Raw genomic sequence first — 17,863 nt, 5'->3', positions numbered from 1 at the left:
TGAATATAGAATGGCAAGTCATTAATATATAATAAGAACAACAAAGGACCCAAGACTGACCCTTGTGGAACCCCATTCTTGATAGTTCCCCAGTTTGAGGAATGTGCTGATCTTTGCATGTTACGAGAACTACTTATTTCAACTTTCTGCACTCTTCCAGTTAGGTACGAATTAAACCATTTGTGCACTGTCCCACTCATGCCACAATACTTGAGCTTGTCTAGCAGAATTTCATGATTTACACAATCAAAAGCCTTTGAGAGATCACAAAAAATCCCAATGGGAGGTGTTCGGTTATTCAGATCATTCAAAATTTGACTGGTGATGACATTGGTATTCTCAGTGAAAGTGATGAAGAATTGCAGGAACTACTGAATATAATGAACACTCTAATGAGCACCACCATGGACTGAGAGTAAACTGAAGAAAGAAAAAAGCAATGAGGAGAACCAGAAATGAGATTAGTAATACACTTAAAAACAGAATTGGGGACAACAAGGTAGACAGAGTGAATGTACTTTGCTACCTTGAAAGCAAAATGACACATGATGGACAAAGCAAACAGAACACGAAAATCAGATTAACATAGGCAAAATGGCATTCCTGGCCAACAGAAGTCTACTTGCATAAAAGATAGATCTTAATTCCAGAAAGAAATTAAGACCTGGTGATAAAATGTTCCTTTCCTCTACATGACTGGTAAACAGCACTGATTGTCTTCATTGATGTGGTCCAGAAACACGCTGCACAAGTAATTATTCCAAAATTAGCAAAGAAAACATTTTATTGGGGTGTACAAAGCAATCCCCCTTCACACCTATGTTCACACAATTGTTTTAATAACAATCATCTGTGCCTCTTGGACCTAAGAGGCAAAGCTGATGAGTCTCCGCTACTACATGTTGATATGAACCCTACTGCCACCTCATTACAGTCATAAAACTCATGATCAGATGTCTGAACAAGGAAATAGATGCTTCTTGCACGCCTATTCAATTGCCTACAATTTTCAATTCACTGGAGCCAAAAGACTCATAATGATGCTTAAATGCAGGGAAGGACATAGTTACATAAATAAAATTACCAGGTTAATGATACCATCAGTAGAGTATTAAACAATAATCTTCTGTTTACTTGATTTTCAGCAGAAACTATGTTACTGAAACTTCCTGGCAGATTAAAACTGTGTGCTGGACCGAGACTCGAACTCGGGACAGAGTGAAAATTTCATTCTAGAAACTATGTTACTTTTTGTCATCTTATAAAACAAACTTAGCCAAATCTATTCCATTTCCCAGAGACCTAGTCAGCTAGGGATCAGCTCTGCAAGCTACTAACATAGAGCTATTGCCAAAACAAGCCACACCCCTTGAAGAAACAAAATCCGAATCCTATCACCTTAACTATGCATCCTGCAGAGCACAGAAAATGCCCAACTTCATCTGCTCATTTAGGGAAATGACAGAAAAAAATAAATCTTGATGAAATCATGAGGATTTGAAATCCATTCCTCCAAAAAACTTGTTATTTCAGTACAAACAAAGTGGCCAAGAAGTCCCTCTATGCCTCTTGATTTTGCACAATTGGAGAACTAAGTACTGGTCTTATTAGTGTCTCTGCTTTGGTAAGGCTCCCTCATAAATTCACTCTGCCTGGCTGCAAGAAATGGACATTTGTTTAAAGCAGTGTACAAGACAGGTCACATAATGGAACTAAGAAAATACAAGAGGGGATGTGTGCTGTTGTCATTCAATCAATATGCAAATGCAATATCTCATTCAAAAGTACTATTTTCTGATGAATGTATGATATATACTGTGGTTCACTCAGGAGCACTGTGGTATACTCACCTAATAAAAATTACCAATAGGTGCAAGAACTGGAAAACAATGCACCTCACATTATGATACAGGCTGGGCTGTCACAACAGTACCTACTCAGACCTTTGTTTTATTTAATGGTAGGTGAATGGAAATTCTCATTTGAACGTGCTACAAAACATAGCTACAAGACAAGGGAACCACGGATCATGTTTGGTTACAGCAGAGACTGCCTACACTATGCTTTTCTGTCCTCTCCTGGAGTGTTACTGCGAGGTATGGGATCGTTACCAAATATGATTGATGGAAGCCATCAAAGAAGTTCATAGACTGGCAGTTCATTTTATATTATTGCAATATAGGGGACAGAGTGTCATGGATAAGATACGTGAGTTGGAGTGGTAATCATTAAAACAAAAGTGTTTCTCATTGTGACCAGACCTTTATATGAAATTTCAGCCACAATCTTTCTTCTCTATGTGTGAACATATTTATTTGATTTACACCTACATGGCGAGAAATGACCTCATAACAAAATAAGTGAAATCAAAGCTCACATGAAAAGATTTAGGTGCTTGTTTGTCCTACATACTGTTTGAGAGTGGAAGGACAGAGAAATGGTCTGAAACTTGTTCAATGAACCAACTGCCAAGCACATAAGTGTGGATGGCAGAGTAAATACATAGATGTAGACTAATTTATGGCAAACTTTGCTATACAAGCAGGTAAATTCCTTAATAAACAATTTTGAGATCACAGAAATGGGTATGATTCAACAACATCTTCAGCTCTATTGAAATGGACATCATGAGGCCTGTACATTAGCAAGCCAGCTAATTCATTACGGGGACTAATCAAGTCCTTTGTGGATCAATGTTGAAACAAGACTAATGAAGAATTGTGCAAAAGTGTTGAGGAGGCCTTCCAAAGGATAAATCCTGAGATGATCCACAAGATGTCAAGGAGGACATGGAGATGCATAGATCTCTGTTCAAGGTACTGAGTACACATAACACCTGCTGAAAAAAATACTTTTTTTAAAGTAATCCAATGTAAAATATATTTTTTTGATCTAAGAATATGGGAACATCTCATGTGTGTGTGTGTGTGTGTGTGTGTGTGTGTGTGTGTGTGTGTGTTTTTTGTGTGCGTGTGTGTGTGTGTGTGTGTGTGTGTGTGTGTGTGTGTGTTTTATGTATTACATGGTTTTTTGGCGACTCTTACCTGCATACGAGAAACTGGATCAGTTGCCTCAGATGCCCGTTGTAGGAGGTGAGCATATTCCATATACTCAACCATCCGCTGCAAAAAGCTGAGAGGCTCGTTAAAAATCACTGGCATTGTTATCTTGCTTAGTTCTTTTCCAATGCAGTTCTTCAGCACAGACCACAATGAAAAATCATTTCGACTGAACATTGGGACAGGCAAACATTGTCTGTAAATAAAACAAACATATGTGTTAAATGGTGGACAATGAATTGCTGAAAAATAAAGTATTGACAGACATAGTTGTATAATGTGTATCTCAAAATGGTCATATGTTATGGAGACACACTTCCTTTCCATATCATTCAGTGAAATAATTAACTTATTCTGCACTGTGCATAAAGTAGATGCCTGTGGCACAAACACGTATCACACATGATCTAGCAGAAATTTTATCAGGTGTAATGAGAATGTAAAATATAAAAATATAAATGTAAGAATTGAATTCCTCCAGGCAGAAGGAATTTTGTGATGGGTTCAACTGCTAAATGCCGCCTACCAAATACAGTTCTGAATGTGTCAACTGACCATCGTTTGTTAGTTTCTGTAAACATCTTTCGCGTATTTAAAAAAAAAAAAATCTATTTCACTTCTTCTAAGTCCTGAAGCCACTTCCACTTTATGTCTGTTTCATTCTTAAGAATAGGAATAGCCACAAGTGGACAGATCCAGTAAGGTAAACAGTTGCAGGAAGCACTGTTATCTTGTAATTGGGGAAAAAAAAACTATCCAACACTCAGCACTATACGGCTGGGAGCACTGTCGTGGTGGGAGAACCTATTCTTTGATTAACACAATGCAGACAACTTTCTCCTTACACAAGGAATTTAGCATTTGAAGACAGGTTGACTATGATGTTTGTGAGAGAAAGTCATGGTAGCCTATGTTCTTTACGTAAAAGAAATATACATTGTTTTTATCTTGGTTCTCACTTGTTTTGGTTTATTTAGTCTTGATGATGAAGCAGTTTTCCACTGGCTTGATTACTGACTGGTTTTGGGGTCATACCTATAACACAATTTCTCATTATCTAAAATGTTTTTCTTTTTTAAGTGTGATGTTAGCATATTATTCTGTCACATCCACAACTACAAAAATGCCAAACATTGGGACATCATTTACAAAAGCAAGCACTCTGACCTAACTAATCCTTCTGTGCAGATGACAGTTTTTCAGCATACTTGAATCGGCATGTAGTAGAGGCACCTAGTAAGAGTTTCAATTGATTAACAACAGTTGTCATATGTACCACTGATGGTAAAAATTGTATGATTCAGATCAAGTAATTTTACTAACATTTTGTTCCCGAGACATGTCACAGTAGTAGAAGTGCTAAACCTTGTCTTTTTTGCAGTATTACTTCTTGTCTTCAAGAAGCTTACCAAATCTCAAAGCCACAACAGCACTAGTTATCTAACAGTATAATGAAATGAGGACAAAGTCAGCAGCATGAGAATGTCACAACAATAGTGTAGAATTTGTAAGAAATAAGATTGGTATTATTGCTGCTACTAACATAAAGCAAAAATGTTTAATAGGCAGCAAAATAAAAGTCACTCACGGTACTTAAAAAATAGCAATTTAGATATCAAACTACAGTAGTAATTACAAAACTACAGTAGTAATTACAAAAATCATTGTTCTACAGAATAGAAGGAGTTGTCAAGGAGAAACCTTTTCAGCTTGTTTTCAAATTTAATGTTGCCATACTTTGGATAAGCGATCAAATTTTGGTGGTAGCACTGTGCACCACCTCTTGTGCTAAGGACAACCTTAAGGCAGACTAAAGTATGCCTTTTTTATTGTAACTGCATGCATCACTGTCCTTTTGAATGACAGCGTGTTATTTGCAATAACCTTTGTGGCATAATGAATATACTGTGAAGTAGTAGTCAAACTGCCTAACAGCTTAAACAAATGTCTGCAAGATGGGTGTGGGTGGGCACCATGTATTACTCTTACAGCACATTTTTGAGCTAATAAGACTTTCCTTCTGGAAAATGAATTTTCGTGTAACATTATTCCATGTGAAATTTTTGAATGAAGGTACACAAGACACGTTAACTTACCAATTTGTCCCTCCTAAAGATTTGCAATGAACCAAAGTCTAAATGAGGTTGAACTAAGTTGTTTTAGCAGTTCCAAAATGCATTTTTTCCAGTTTAAATTCTCATCAATATGGACACCTAATAATTTTGATGTTGCTTCAATGGGATATTATTCTCAAATGCAGCATCATCATCATCATGTCAAAAGCTTTCATAAATGATTTTAGTACTGAAACAGGTTGGTAATTATTTACATCTCTCCAATTATCTTTCTTATAGAGAGGTTTAGTGAGAGTATATTTTAATCTCTCTAGAAAAATACCCTGAGTTAGTGATGTATTACGTATTTCAGAAAAGAAGCACTTATTATATGGGAACATGCCTTCAGTATTCTGTCCAAAACACCACCAAATCCAGTAGGGCTCTTATTTTTGAAAGATTTTTTTTCCAATTTCAGAATGAGAAGTGGGAAGACATCCAGATGACTGAATTTCACATGGGTTGCTTTTTCAACTAATTCTTTGATTGTTCTCTTGAACTGCTTGTCCCTATAGTTTTACTATATTTCAGAAATTATTATTAAATATACCTGCTGTTTGTGACTGGTCATTTATAGCCCTTCCATTTCAATCAACAGTAACACTACTCAGTTCTGTAGCTTGTTGTTCTGTATCTCTTTTCACTACATTAAATACAGATTTTAGTCTGTTGTCAGAATTATTGATTTCTGACATAATGTGGAAGTTCTTTGATTTTAATAACTTTTCTTAGTAATTTTGAGTAGTTTTTGCAGTGTGTGGCTACTGCAGAATCTTAAGTAGTTCTTGACAACAGATATATTTCCCTTTTCCTTTCGCATGATACTTTAATCTCTCTAGTGATCCATTGGTTTTTACATTGGTGTATAATGCTCTTTCTGATCCATTTATGAGGAAAGCTATTTTCAAACAATGGTATGAATTTACCATGGAACAAATTAAATTTTATGTCAGCATTTAGTTCGTTTATAATTTCATCCTAGGCCATCTCTCGTAAACTATTCATAAACATTCTTGTGCAGGAGTCATTTATTATTCTAACAGATTTCCATTGAAGCGACTTTAAACCGTAAGCACTTCCTGAGGTACTACCTCATTTTATTCTACCACACTGTCTAACATGAATATTTTCTTGCTTTGAACTTCATCAAAGAAAACATTATCACAGTGCTACTGCCCATATCCACGCATGTTGGGAAGTAAACTAAGATCACATTGTAGCTCCAAATAAGGTTTTCTGATCATTTTTCTCCAATTACAATCAAATCTCAACTCTTTTTCAGTATTAATTCACAAGCACACTCTTCTGTGTGCTGATCTCTATGAAATCTACTTTATTCAATGTTTCTGAACTTGTGTTCTGTCTTAATACAATGTAAAAACACCTCCTTTTCCTGTATTACTTCTATATGCAATTTTTTACATTTAATTTCTTTAACCCTGACATTATGAGGGGGTACAAAAAAAATAAAAAATAAAAAATAAAAAAAAATCGGAATAACACTGCCATGGGTGGAGCTTGAGTGGTATGCACTTTTACCACTGGGTGTGTATAGCGCAACTCATTGCCAGTTCTGTGCTGCCGCCTGTGTTGTTGACCTGGCTCGTTGTGTTCATCTGCAGTGATTGTTTTTGCTAGCACTGTTTTGTTCTTGTTTCATTCTTTATGAGGGCAAGTTTAAGTGAACAATGTGCAGATGTGAAATTTGGTTACCTACACGGTAAAAATGCTGCTGAAACTGCTTTAATGTTGAAATCAGCTTACCAAGATGACACTATGGGAAAAACTCTAGCACATGAGTGGTTTGCTTAATTTAAAAATGGCAGCATGTCAATTGATGACAAACTTCATTCGGGACATCCACCAACTGCCCGAATTGACGAAAATATTGAAAATATTCGATAGATACTTGATTAACTGTCAGAGATTAGTGGGTTATCTTGGAGCTCAGTTCAGTGAATTTTGATGGAAGATTTGGGAATGAAAAGAGTTGCTGCCAAACTTGTTCCTCGGGTTCTGACTGACAACCAAAAGGAACGTTAAGTTGAAACATGCTGTGCTTTGAAACAGCAGCTTGAAATTGATCCACATTTTCTGTCAAAGGTCATTACTGGTGATGAGTCATAGTGCTATGGTTACAACCCAGAAACAATGCAACAGTCAAGCTAATGGAAGACACCTAAAAAATGTTGTCAAGTCAAATCGAACATCAAAACAATGTCGATTTGCTTTTTTGATGCCAGTTTGTTCCCCTAGGTCAGACCATCAATCAAACTTTTTATTTGGAAGTTTTAAGAAGAGTTCACAAAAGTGTTCATCAAGAAAGATAGGAGACTGGTCCTTCCACCACGACAATACACCTGCACACACGGAAATCTCTGTTAGACCGTTCTTGGCTACAAATGGCACAGTTCTGCTGTCCACGCATCTTACTTGCCCGACCTGCCTCCATGCGGCTTTTTCTTATTTCCACAAATGAAAAGTGGCATGAAAAAACACCTATTTGACAACACTGAAGAAGTCAAGGAAAAAATGAGGGAGGAGCTGTCAGCTATTTCTAAAGATGACAACAAAAAATGTTTTGAACAGGGAAGCACCAGTGAGGCAAATGTATTAGATATAAGAGAGAGTATTGTGAAGGTGATAAGGTTGTTTTGTAAACTATTTGAATACATATAGTTTTTTTAAAAATTATTCCAGCTTTTTTTTCGGGGGGGGGGGGTGTTCAGATAGGCAAAGGATGTCTTATCTTTTCTGGGTTTTCTAAATTTTCCACACAGGCAAGAAGCTCTTCTAGTGTATTACTCAATCCCGTAACATTCTGAAGAAATAAGATAATCTTACTTTTCTGTGCATTGTCATACATTTTGTGCTGCTCTTCCATTATTTTAACTTATTTCGCAACAGGTTGCCTGAAACCTGACTCTAACTTAATAAAAGATATCCCCCTGACACCAGTAACCATAGGGATCTTACTTTATGTGAGAGTGGCTCCCTGTACATTTTCTGCTAGAACCGCAGTCAGCCTATCTTTCCCTCTCTTATTCATGTAGAAGTTGTGTCTAGTACATCTTCATCTCCCAATTGTAGCAACAGGCACTGTACTCATATGAGATTTCATTGCAGTCAGCAGCAGCAGCCTGCACATCACTGTATTCGCAGAGCTGTATGAGCCCAGGACCATTCATTGCACTGCAGAACCTCCACAAAATTCACACTTAAGTGTGAAGTTGCAACGCCTATTCCAACTAGGTAAATTTTAGAAAGATTGAGACCCATGACTTAAAGAAATTGAACATAGAGAAAAAGCTCACATTTCAGGAGGGCCAGGTGTGTTAAGTACGTCACCAGCATCAAGCATGGAATTGGGAAGTGCAAATTATAGCTTGGTTATTTATTGTATTAAGTTTCCATTGCATGAGCAGGAAAATCTTGAAGTAATAAAAAAATAATTTGGAATCTCTTTGCCCAAACCCCTTTCTATTTTTAATTTCTCACTATTTTGATGAAGTGTAGTGGAAGGAGTAGCATTGATGTGGGGACTCCTCAGTACACTTTTTATAGGTTTGTAGGTACTGTGCCATCTGTCACCTTCACAGATGAAGTCTGATGTCTAACATAATAATTTTGCTTTGTTTTCTTCACACTCTTATTTTTTTAAACCATTTCTCTTACCAAATTATCACTCTACTATCACACGTCCCCTTAAAGGCAGTTCCAAATAGTTTTGTTTAACAGAATGAGATTTTCACTCTGCAGCAGAGTGTGCGCCGATATGAAACTTCCTGGCAGATTAAAACTGTGTGCCCGACCGAGACTCGAACTCGGGACCTTTGCCTTTCGCGGGCAAGTGCTCTACCATCTGAGCTACCGAAGCACGACTCACGCCCGGTACTCACAGCTTTGCTTCTGCCAGTATCTCGTCTCCTACCTTCCAAACTTTACAGAAGCTCTCCTGCGAACCCTGCAGAACTAGCACTCCTGAAAGAAAGGATATTGCGGAGACATGGCTTAGCCACAGCCTGGGGGATGTTTCCAGAATGAGATTTTCACTCTGCAGCGGAGTGGGCGCTGATATGAAACTTCCTGGCAGATTAAAACTGTGTGCCCGACCGAGACTCGAACTCAGGACCTTTGCCTTTCACGGGCAAGTGCTCTACCATCTGAGCTACCGATGCACGACTCACACCCGGTACTCACAGCTTTACTTCTGCCAGTATCTTGATCAGTAGAATCCCTATTTTCTAAGATGCTGAACTTGTTGTTCAATAAGGTCTACTGTAAAGTCATATTCTTAAGTAAATTCTCACAATCTACATTTCTGATTTCCTGCTGAAAAAGTTAGCTCATTTTCCCAAAATTACACAATTTCCCAACATTAAAAAATCAGTAAAAGAACAGCTTCTTTTCCTTTACAATGAAGCACATTTATAAGCTACTTCTGATGCCAAAAACAGCATACAAGGTGCTATCCAAAATTTTCGGGACTGGTGCTGCCACTGTTGAAAAACTTACCTTACACATCAGTCCCAGTGCCTCTGCCAATGATCAAATGTTTTCTGGAAGTCCTGTTCTTTGAGGGTGTTTATCGCCGCCAGCAATGCTTCTTGAATCCTCTCTAGAGTGTCGGACCGATGGCCTTTCAACTTGAGTTTCAGTTTAGGGAAGAGCGTGAAGTCGCAAGATGCCAAATCTGGCGAGTATGGTGGGTGGGGTACAACCGCTGTGTTGTTTTTTGCTAAAAAGGTCCAGGTGAGCAAGGACATGTGACAGGGTGCGTTGTCGTGATGCAGCAGGCAGTTCCCTTGACAACAAAGTTCGGGCCGTCGTGCCCAAACATTTTCACGGAGCCGTCGCAAAATGTCACAGTATTACACAGAATTCACTGTATGGATGGGTGGGATGAATTCTTTGTGCACAATTCCCTTGGTATCAAAGAAAATGATGATCATGCTCTTGACTTTGCTCTTCACCTGTCTCACTTCTTTGGGTCTCGGAGAGCCCGGGCTCTTCCACTGGGACGATTGTTGCTTTCACTCTGGGTCATAATCGTAAATCCAGCTCTTGTCGCCGGTGATAACCCGTGACAAGAAGGTTGGATCATCAGCTGCAGTCTGACGAAGGCCCGCTGTTCTGTTCGCGGATCCATCGTAAAATCGCCACACACCAAACACAGAGTACTGCAGAAATCACTGTGGACACGCAACACATCCTCCCAGCTGAATGCCACTCTGCACATTAACTCATCAGATATGCAGCTCTCGCCACCTAGCAGTGCAAAGATCTAATACTCCTACTTTCCAGATAGCAGCGCCAGTCTCGAAAATTTTGGATTCCACCTCCTATATGTCTTTTGGTCTTCTAATGCTCCAACATTTTCAGGACACCTTTACTGAAAAAAATGTGGCATTCTGAGGATATTGGAGCATTGTAATAAACCTTTATAAAAGATTAAAATTGTATGTGGTCAGGACTCTAAGCTAGACGCTTGCCTTACACGGAATGTTTTTACCAAATAAAATATTCAAACACACCTCACAGATCTCTCTTTCTGAAACCGTGCTGTGATGGAATGAGAATGTTGTATTTGTCCAGATAATCAACTAATCTATTGTACATAAGCCTTTCCAGCAGTTTTGAGAAATGTAATATCAGTTAAACAGGCCTTTAGTTGTTGGGGTCATCCTTATCCCCTTTCTTGCACACTGTTGCCACCCTGCTTATCTTATGTTATTCTGGAAAAATTCCTTCTCTGAAAGAGCTGTTTGCTATGTCCAGCAGTGGTGAGAGTATTTGCTCACTTACTTGCTTTATTACCTGATTTGATATCTCATCATCACCAGCTGATTTCTTGGACTTGACTGTGTGGACAACAAAGGATATAGCCAATCACCTGATAATTTCACTGAAAATTTCTTCTGCTGGATAAGAATTATTTAATTCACTTATACAGCTACCTACAGTAGTCCTTACTGCACAAGAAACCTAAAATATTTATTTATTTTTGTATGCCTTGTTCTGGTATCTGGCTGCCATGAAATGTTGTTCATATTTTCTGAAATCTGTAACTATTTTCTGTGATTGGTAACCACTGGTTAAACAAAGACTAAGAATTATTACCATCCAAACTACAGATTGAATGCAGATGATTCATAACTGAGTATACTAGGATACGAGATATAACGATACATGAATTGAAATTTGCACAAGCAATACATCTTTCAATAATTTCCTTTCAGCAGTTATAAGTCTCGTCTCTAATCCTAAAAAAAATTATGTAAATACCAACTTTACATTCCACAGAGTTTAGAAACTTGTGCCAATGTAAAATATTTATCATGAATATGAAGAAGTTACTAGGGTAGGATTTCTAAGAAATCAACTTTTATCTCTGCATCCTTCAAAAGTTATCTTGGAAGGTTTAATCAGTAGTTCAAAAACATGGGAATAACTTAAAATAAGGTTTAATAACAAAAGTCAGTATACAATGAGAGTCTTCGGGTGTCACTAGCTCCACAAATCCCATAGTCCATACAGTACTGAACCTGAGTATCAGGTTCTTAAAAATAAATGGATTTTTTAAAATCTTTTACTAACCTGTAAGTCCTGGAGTGGAAGGTAAAACAATGGGGAAAAAGAAGTTTGTTGCAAATATGAGCAATAAAAAAAACATTATTAAAACATCAATTTTTTGAAATAAAATATTACATACCTGTAACGCTTCTTCCTTTCTGCACTGCTCTCCTCTGAAGCCATATTGCCACTGAATCAACCACACCAGTCACTGTTATAATTCTATCACTTTCTTCCTGCCTCATTCGAGCTACACTTTTCTGAACCAAATTGTTTATAATCACTATAAGGCTTCCCAGCCTTTGAATACTATCAAACACGATGGGGAATGCAATACCACCTCATTGCAGCAACCATCCAGACTGCCTCATGGTTTCAACTCTGTTATGAAAGATGCAGAATTAGATATTTCTGTACTGCAACACATTTCACAATTTTCTGCAAATTCCTAAGTCATGTGCACAATGATACAAAAATGTGCCTGCAAGGAAGTGGGGTGAACAGGTGGTGTGTGCATGCACTTTTATGAAAATAAAATAGAAAAAAAACTACAGCAACGCAGAGAGAGAGTGTGAGTTTACGAAGCTAGACTGGTGACTGGAAGCTACAGTCAGAGATGGCAACACCATTTGTAGCACAACACAGCGTATAAGATTTTATCACATATAGCAGAAGAAGAAAGGAAAATGGTAACCTTGCATAATCAATCTTAATGTGTAGAGTCACACTCTGTTAGTTGCACTTTTTGAATTGTGAAATGACTCACGAGACTCAAATTTGAGTTTACAATTTAAAAAAATGGAAGAATCAGTGCTTCAGGAATTACAAAACATACGACTTTTACAAGTCATATAATCAATCAGAGAAATTTTAATAGAGTGTATACCATTAAAAAAGATCTGAAATTATAAAAATACAAAAAAGTGAAGATAACTGCCTCCATCTGCTAATGGTATTGTTTGTCAGATTGTGTTATTATGTGAACTCAGGCTAGATGCATTGTAAATGCATCCCTTTATAAATATTAAACTATATGACATGTAGTAGTAGTAGTGCTAGTAATGGTGGTGGTGGTGGTGGTGGTGGTGGCTGTGGTGGTGATCATTGTTCTATTCATCTGTGGATCACATTTACAAGGATGTTGGACTAGTGTGTTTCCTTTCATAACACAATTTATCTTTGAAGTTTTTGTTCATGGTTTTCTGCTGAAAATGTTGAATGCTATGCTAAGTGAGTGTCACCAACTGTCATTCAGAGGCAGCCTCATGAAAAAAAATAGAAGAGAACATGTATCAATCCTAGCATCCTAGCATACACCTTTCTATGCAAAGGAATGGAAGTGCTAATAATGCCTCGCAGTGAATGGCAAAAGTTTGTCTTCACAAAGGCTAACAATGCCCACTCAATATCAGGAATTAAGTACAAGTTTGTAATTTAACAGAAGGAATGCATTTGTAACCAGGAAATTAGAAAACAGGTTACTTTTTAAGACTCCTACAATGAATCTGAGAAATTGTAATACACAATAGTGACATATTTTTGTATGGACTTACTCCAACAGCTAAGTTATTTTTCCACACTGTAATCCACTTTAAATTTATCTAAATCCCAAGTCACCTTCCAGCATGTTGACATCTGTCTGACACTTAAATCCAAACATCAAACAAAGTAATACCACCCAAAAAGCAGTAACATCTCCATTTCAAATACTGCCACCCTATCCAAGTGAAATGCTCTTTTTCCTTCAGTCTAGATATCTATGGGAATTGTTTCAGCTCAATCATCATCAGTCACCATTTTCAGGTTCTCCTCTCCCACTACTACTCTATTTATCTTATCTGCAAACAGATCTCCCAGGAAGTCTTCTTCACTATTATTCTAACCAATTCATTTCCCACTTCCAAAACAGACAACAACATCCTCCTCAGTGCGCAACACTACCAAGATTTTTTTGCTGAGCAATAACTCCTTATATCAAGTCCTGTAATGAGATCCTTTTCCTTGATAACCTTCCTGCATTACTCCCTGTCAACTTCAGACAACCTCCTAAACATCTAAAATTGCACTTCTGACTAACAGACAGAAAAGCTATTGCAGCCAAACTGCATGGCCATTTTCATGACTAATAAATCGTCCATTAGAGAACTAGAGTATCATGTCACTGTTCTAGGGACATTAGGATGAGTTTGCAATGAAGTTTATTGAATATAAGTAAAACTCTAAAAGGTATAGTACACTGCATTCAGAAACACAGTTGTATATGTCATGTAGTTTAAGAATTATGACTGATTCAGTTAGTAATGAGGCTTTTGAAACAAACTGTATCAATTTATACTTGAATGTTATGAATTCAGATAGTATACACTTTCAAGAATTCCATTCTCTTAATTAATAATGTCAGTCAATAAAATATTTTTAAGAATGACTGTCCAAAGTTGAATCAGCTAGAGATCCATAATTCTCTGCAGGTACTGGATCAACTCATTCTTCATCCTATGCATTTCCCTATTTTGAGTAACATGTCCATACAATAAAAGAGCTGTAGAATGACTCCTCACTCAATATTCAAAATAGACAGTTATACCTCTGTCACAACTAGATCAGCCCCAGGGAATGTAATTGACATCTCAGGTGAACGATATAAATTGCACAGTGAAACAAAAGTAGTTATCACCTAACAGTTAGTGTGAGCACAACTGGTTTGTCTCATATCATGTTAGGGGCCGTAAACTATTCTCTTATCCTGATAAATTTACTGCTTTAAAGTATAGCTGAATCAGGACATGTGATGCGATACAAAAATCAGACCACAGTTTGGGAAGAACAAATATCTACTTACAACTATCAGAAGACATCAGTCACTTTAACATTTATTTAGCCATGTATTGTGCCAACTGAATGCTGATAATCTTACAGGAGACTCAAAAGTAAGAAACAGGACAAGAATAAGATAACTGTTCAAAGGTTAGCTACTGGCCAGCCTTCTACAGACATCCAGGATCTGTCATCCTAACTGAGATATCAACTTAAACACTGAGGTAAGGTGGCAAAGTGCTAAGACAATAGAGAATGGTGATTCAAATGACCACCCAGAGACCCAGATATAGAGCTTCTGTGATTTCATTTAAGGCAAACACTCGTATGGTTGCCTTGAAAGTTTCCATCAGAACTTGTGCTCTGTCTGTAGCATCCATTTCATCAACAGAACATTAAACTCTAATCTTCCCTCCTTCAATTTGCCTGTATATTCAAGAGAAGGAAGTTTGCAAGTATAGTTTGGGGCAAGGGAAGGTTGATGATGTTAGCTCGATCTTGAAAAGGGGCTGGGGAAACATGATATATGACTATTTGATATCTCAGAATATTCTTTAAAATGTACTGGACTGAAGTGAGTTGCGAGCTGTTTAAAACATGAATCTAGGATATATTAGTTATCCTAGCAGTATGTTATTTTTGATTATATTTATTGATATGTGGTTCGGAAGTTCATGGGTAAGTGCAAGATTACAATCCCAAAGGTTTGTTGTTCTATGCTTAGTTTGTCCTGGGACTTTTACTGCCACTTATCTTCTATGTCATCCCTGGCAACCATTTATGTATGTTCAAAAAGGATGAGTTTCACCATAGTTCAGTGTCCATGTTAAACTGTAGGTCCCCCTATAACTGGCTGGATAAGCCAATTTAAACATCACAGGATGGCAAAGGCATATCACCTCCCATAGGATCATGCCTAGTAAAGCACTGTGATGGTCAAGCCAACCTTTAGGTTGATGGCAGCTTCACCTTTAACTCATCTACACTTTCACTTCAAATTCTACCAAATCCATGTGAAGTGTCTAATTCCCAGAGAAAACAAGAAAGTGTGACCACAACCATAGGTATCCACACTTGCCCCTCCCCCCCTCTCCACCAACCCCCACCCAACCACCCCTCTTGGAATTTGGAATACAGAGTTTTTATTCATATACTGATTGGATAATTGTCAGATCTCTGGAATGTAATAAATTTTTTGTATCACCTACAAAATTTTGGTATTGTGGCAACAGTCCCCCATTTACATGCTCATAGAGCCAGTCTGTAGATCTGTGTTTACAGTCATAGTGTTTAGAAAAATACTGATAATGGTGAGTGCACACTTTGATTTTATATTGTGCAAATAATGATGTTATCAAAGTTGCTAGAGTTTGTCAGTATTACAGTTCTTAAATTAATTGCATGACAACACATGTCCATTTCAAATATTAGGACGAATGGATTTTAAATATTATGTTATTCTGAATTGCAGTTTCTTAGAAGTTATGTTATAGCAATGTACTAAGCACTGATATAAAGAAATTATTACTATTACATTAAAACATTTTATATACTTCACTGTGACTTTTATTAAAACTGTAGGTATCTATAGGGGATTTAGACTGGTTTATAGTGGAGTGAATGAAAGTTAATACAAGCAAACCAGCATTACTTCGATGAATCTTTGAAGCACGCAGAACATATTGATTGCCATTCACTTGGGCCTTTTCACCAGAGGGAATGGAAGAGAAAATAAGATAATGAGCATAGCATACAAACACTACATTATAGTTTTTGGAGCTAATAATCATCACACTGTACAGTCAGAGCCATGATCAGAGCCGTACTGATGGGGTGGTGAGATGGGTCGCTCTGTCAATGGTGCAGGCATAGATGGAGCATAAAAACTGACCAGGGCAAAAAAACAGACTGTTTCAGAATTAGATGGGAGAGGTACGTGGGTTCTTTACCCCAATGGTCCTATCTTCTGCCCATAAAAATAACTTTTTCCCTCAGCCTCTGGCCAGAAAACACATGGTGTTGTAACAGTATCATTTTGTCCAATAAGAATAATTAAGAAATGACTACTATTGCACAGATGTCCAATAGCTAACATGCTTCATGTGGCAACAGTGCCCTTAATTCACACAGCTGTCATTTACACAGCTCACTCATGTTCATCAATGAAGTTCTCACTGAAATTTTCCTACGGTATTGTAGAGTATCAAAGGTCTCAGTTCACATCAGAGAGAATTATCAGTTGTTGATGCTTGTTCACTTGCACACTCAGATGTAAACCAGGCTTCAGAAGTGGGGGTGAGGGCAAGTCATATTTTTGGGATATGGGACACAGTTACAAACTAACCCCCCCACCCTCCAATCCACACACTGTGTGTGTGTGTGTGTGTGTGTGTGTGTGTGAGAGAGAGAGAGAGAGAGAGAGAGAGAGAGAGAGAGAGAGAGAGAGAGAGAGAGAGAGAGAGTAGCTTGAATTCTGTCTCACAACTGAGATAGCTGCATGAAAGGACATGTCTAAATTTTATAATACTTTTGGTGTCTACATTTTTATCTTTATCACTGGGAACTTACTGAAATTACACATTGCTTGCATATGCCATACAAATGCTTTAATGAAGAGAACAGCTAATTAGGGTGATCTCAGTGGTAATTTTCCCCTATTGATGGCTTGATTACCTGGTTCAATTCCTGCTACAAGAAATTATGGATTGGAAAGATTCTTTCAATGAGTGTATAAGGGACAGTCAAGTGAAAATGAGAGATATGAAAAAAAAGAAAGTTAGTGAACCGTTTACTGTTTCAAAAGTAATCACTATAATTTTTAATACATCTATTTCACTGTGTGACAAGGCACTCATTACAAAATGAAATTTTCACTCTGCAGCGAAGCGTTCACTGATATGAAACTTCTTGGCAGATTAAAACTGTGTGCCGGACTGAGACTCGAACTTGGGAACTCTGCCCTTCATGGGCTGGAAGAAAGGATATTGCAGAGACATGGGTTAGCCACCACCAGGAGGATATTTCCAGAATGAAATTTTCACTCTGCAGTGGAGTGTGTGCTGATATGAAACTTCTTGGCAGATTAAAACTGTGTGCCGGACCGAGACTCGAACTCAGGATCTTTGCCTTTCATGGGCAAGTGCTCTACCAACTGAGCTACCCAAGCACAACTCACGCCCCATCCTCAAGGCACTCATTGCCTTCATAGAAAATTGTTTACGGTCTCCTACCAAACCATGATTGTACCCAGGAGACTGTATGGAGGATGCGTAAGGGCTTCCCAATGAAACTTCTGCAGCACAA

At 37.7% G+C, this 17,863-nt stretch overlaps 1 protein-coding gene across 1 annotated transcript in view; it reads right to left on the bottom strand.

The window, feature by feature from the left end:
- Positions 1-17,863, bottom strand: part of LOC126470228 (oxysterol-binding protein-related protein 1-like) — a 404,325-nt gene that overhangs the window by 81,742 nt on the left and 304,720 nt on the right. The window contains exon 14 of the mRNA XM_050097923.1: positions 3,045-3,255. Within this exon, the coding sequence (XP_049953880.1) occupies positions 3,045-3,255 (211 nt within the window). The remainder of the gene's footprint in view (positions 1-3,044; positions 3,256-17,863) is intronic.

Source organism: Schistocerca serialis, chromosome 1 (assembly GCF_023864345.2).
Source record: "Schistocerca serialis cubense isolate TAMUIC-IGC-003099 chromosome 1, iqSchSeri2.2, whole genome shotgun sequence".
NCBI lineage: Eukaryota > Metazoa > Arthropoda > Insecta > Orthoptera > Acrididae > Schistocerca > Schistocerca serialis.
This window is presented reverse-complemented; position numbering and strand designations above follow the sequence as displayed.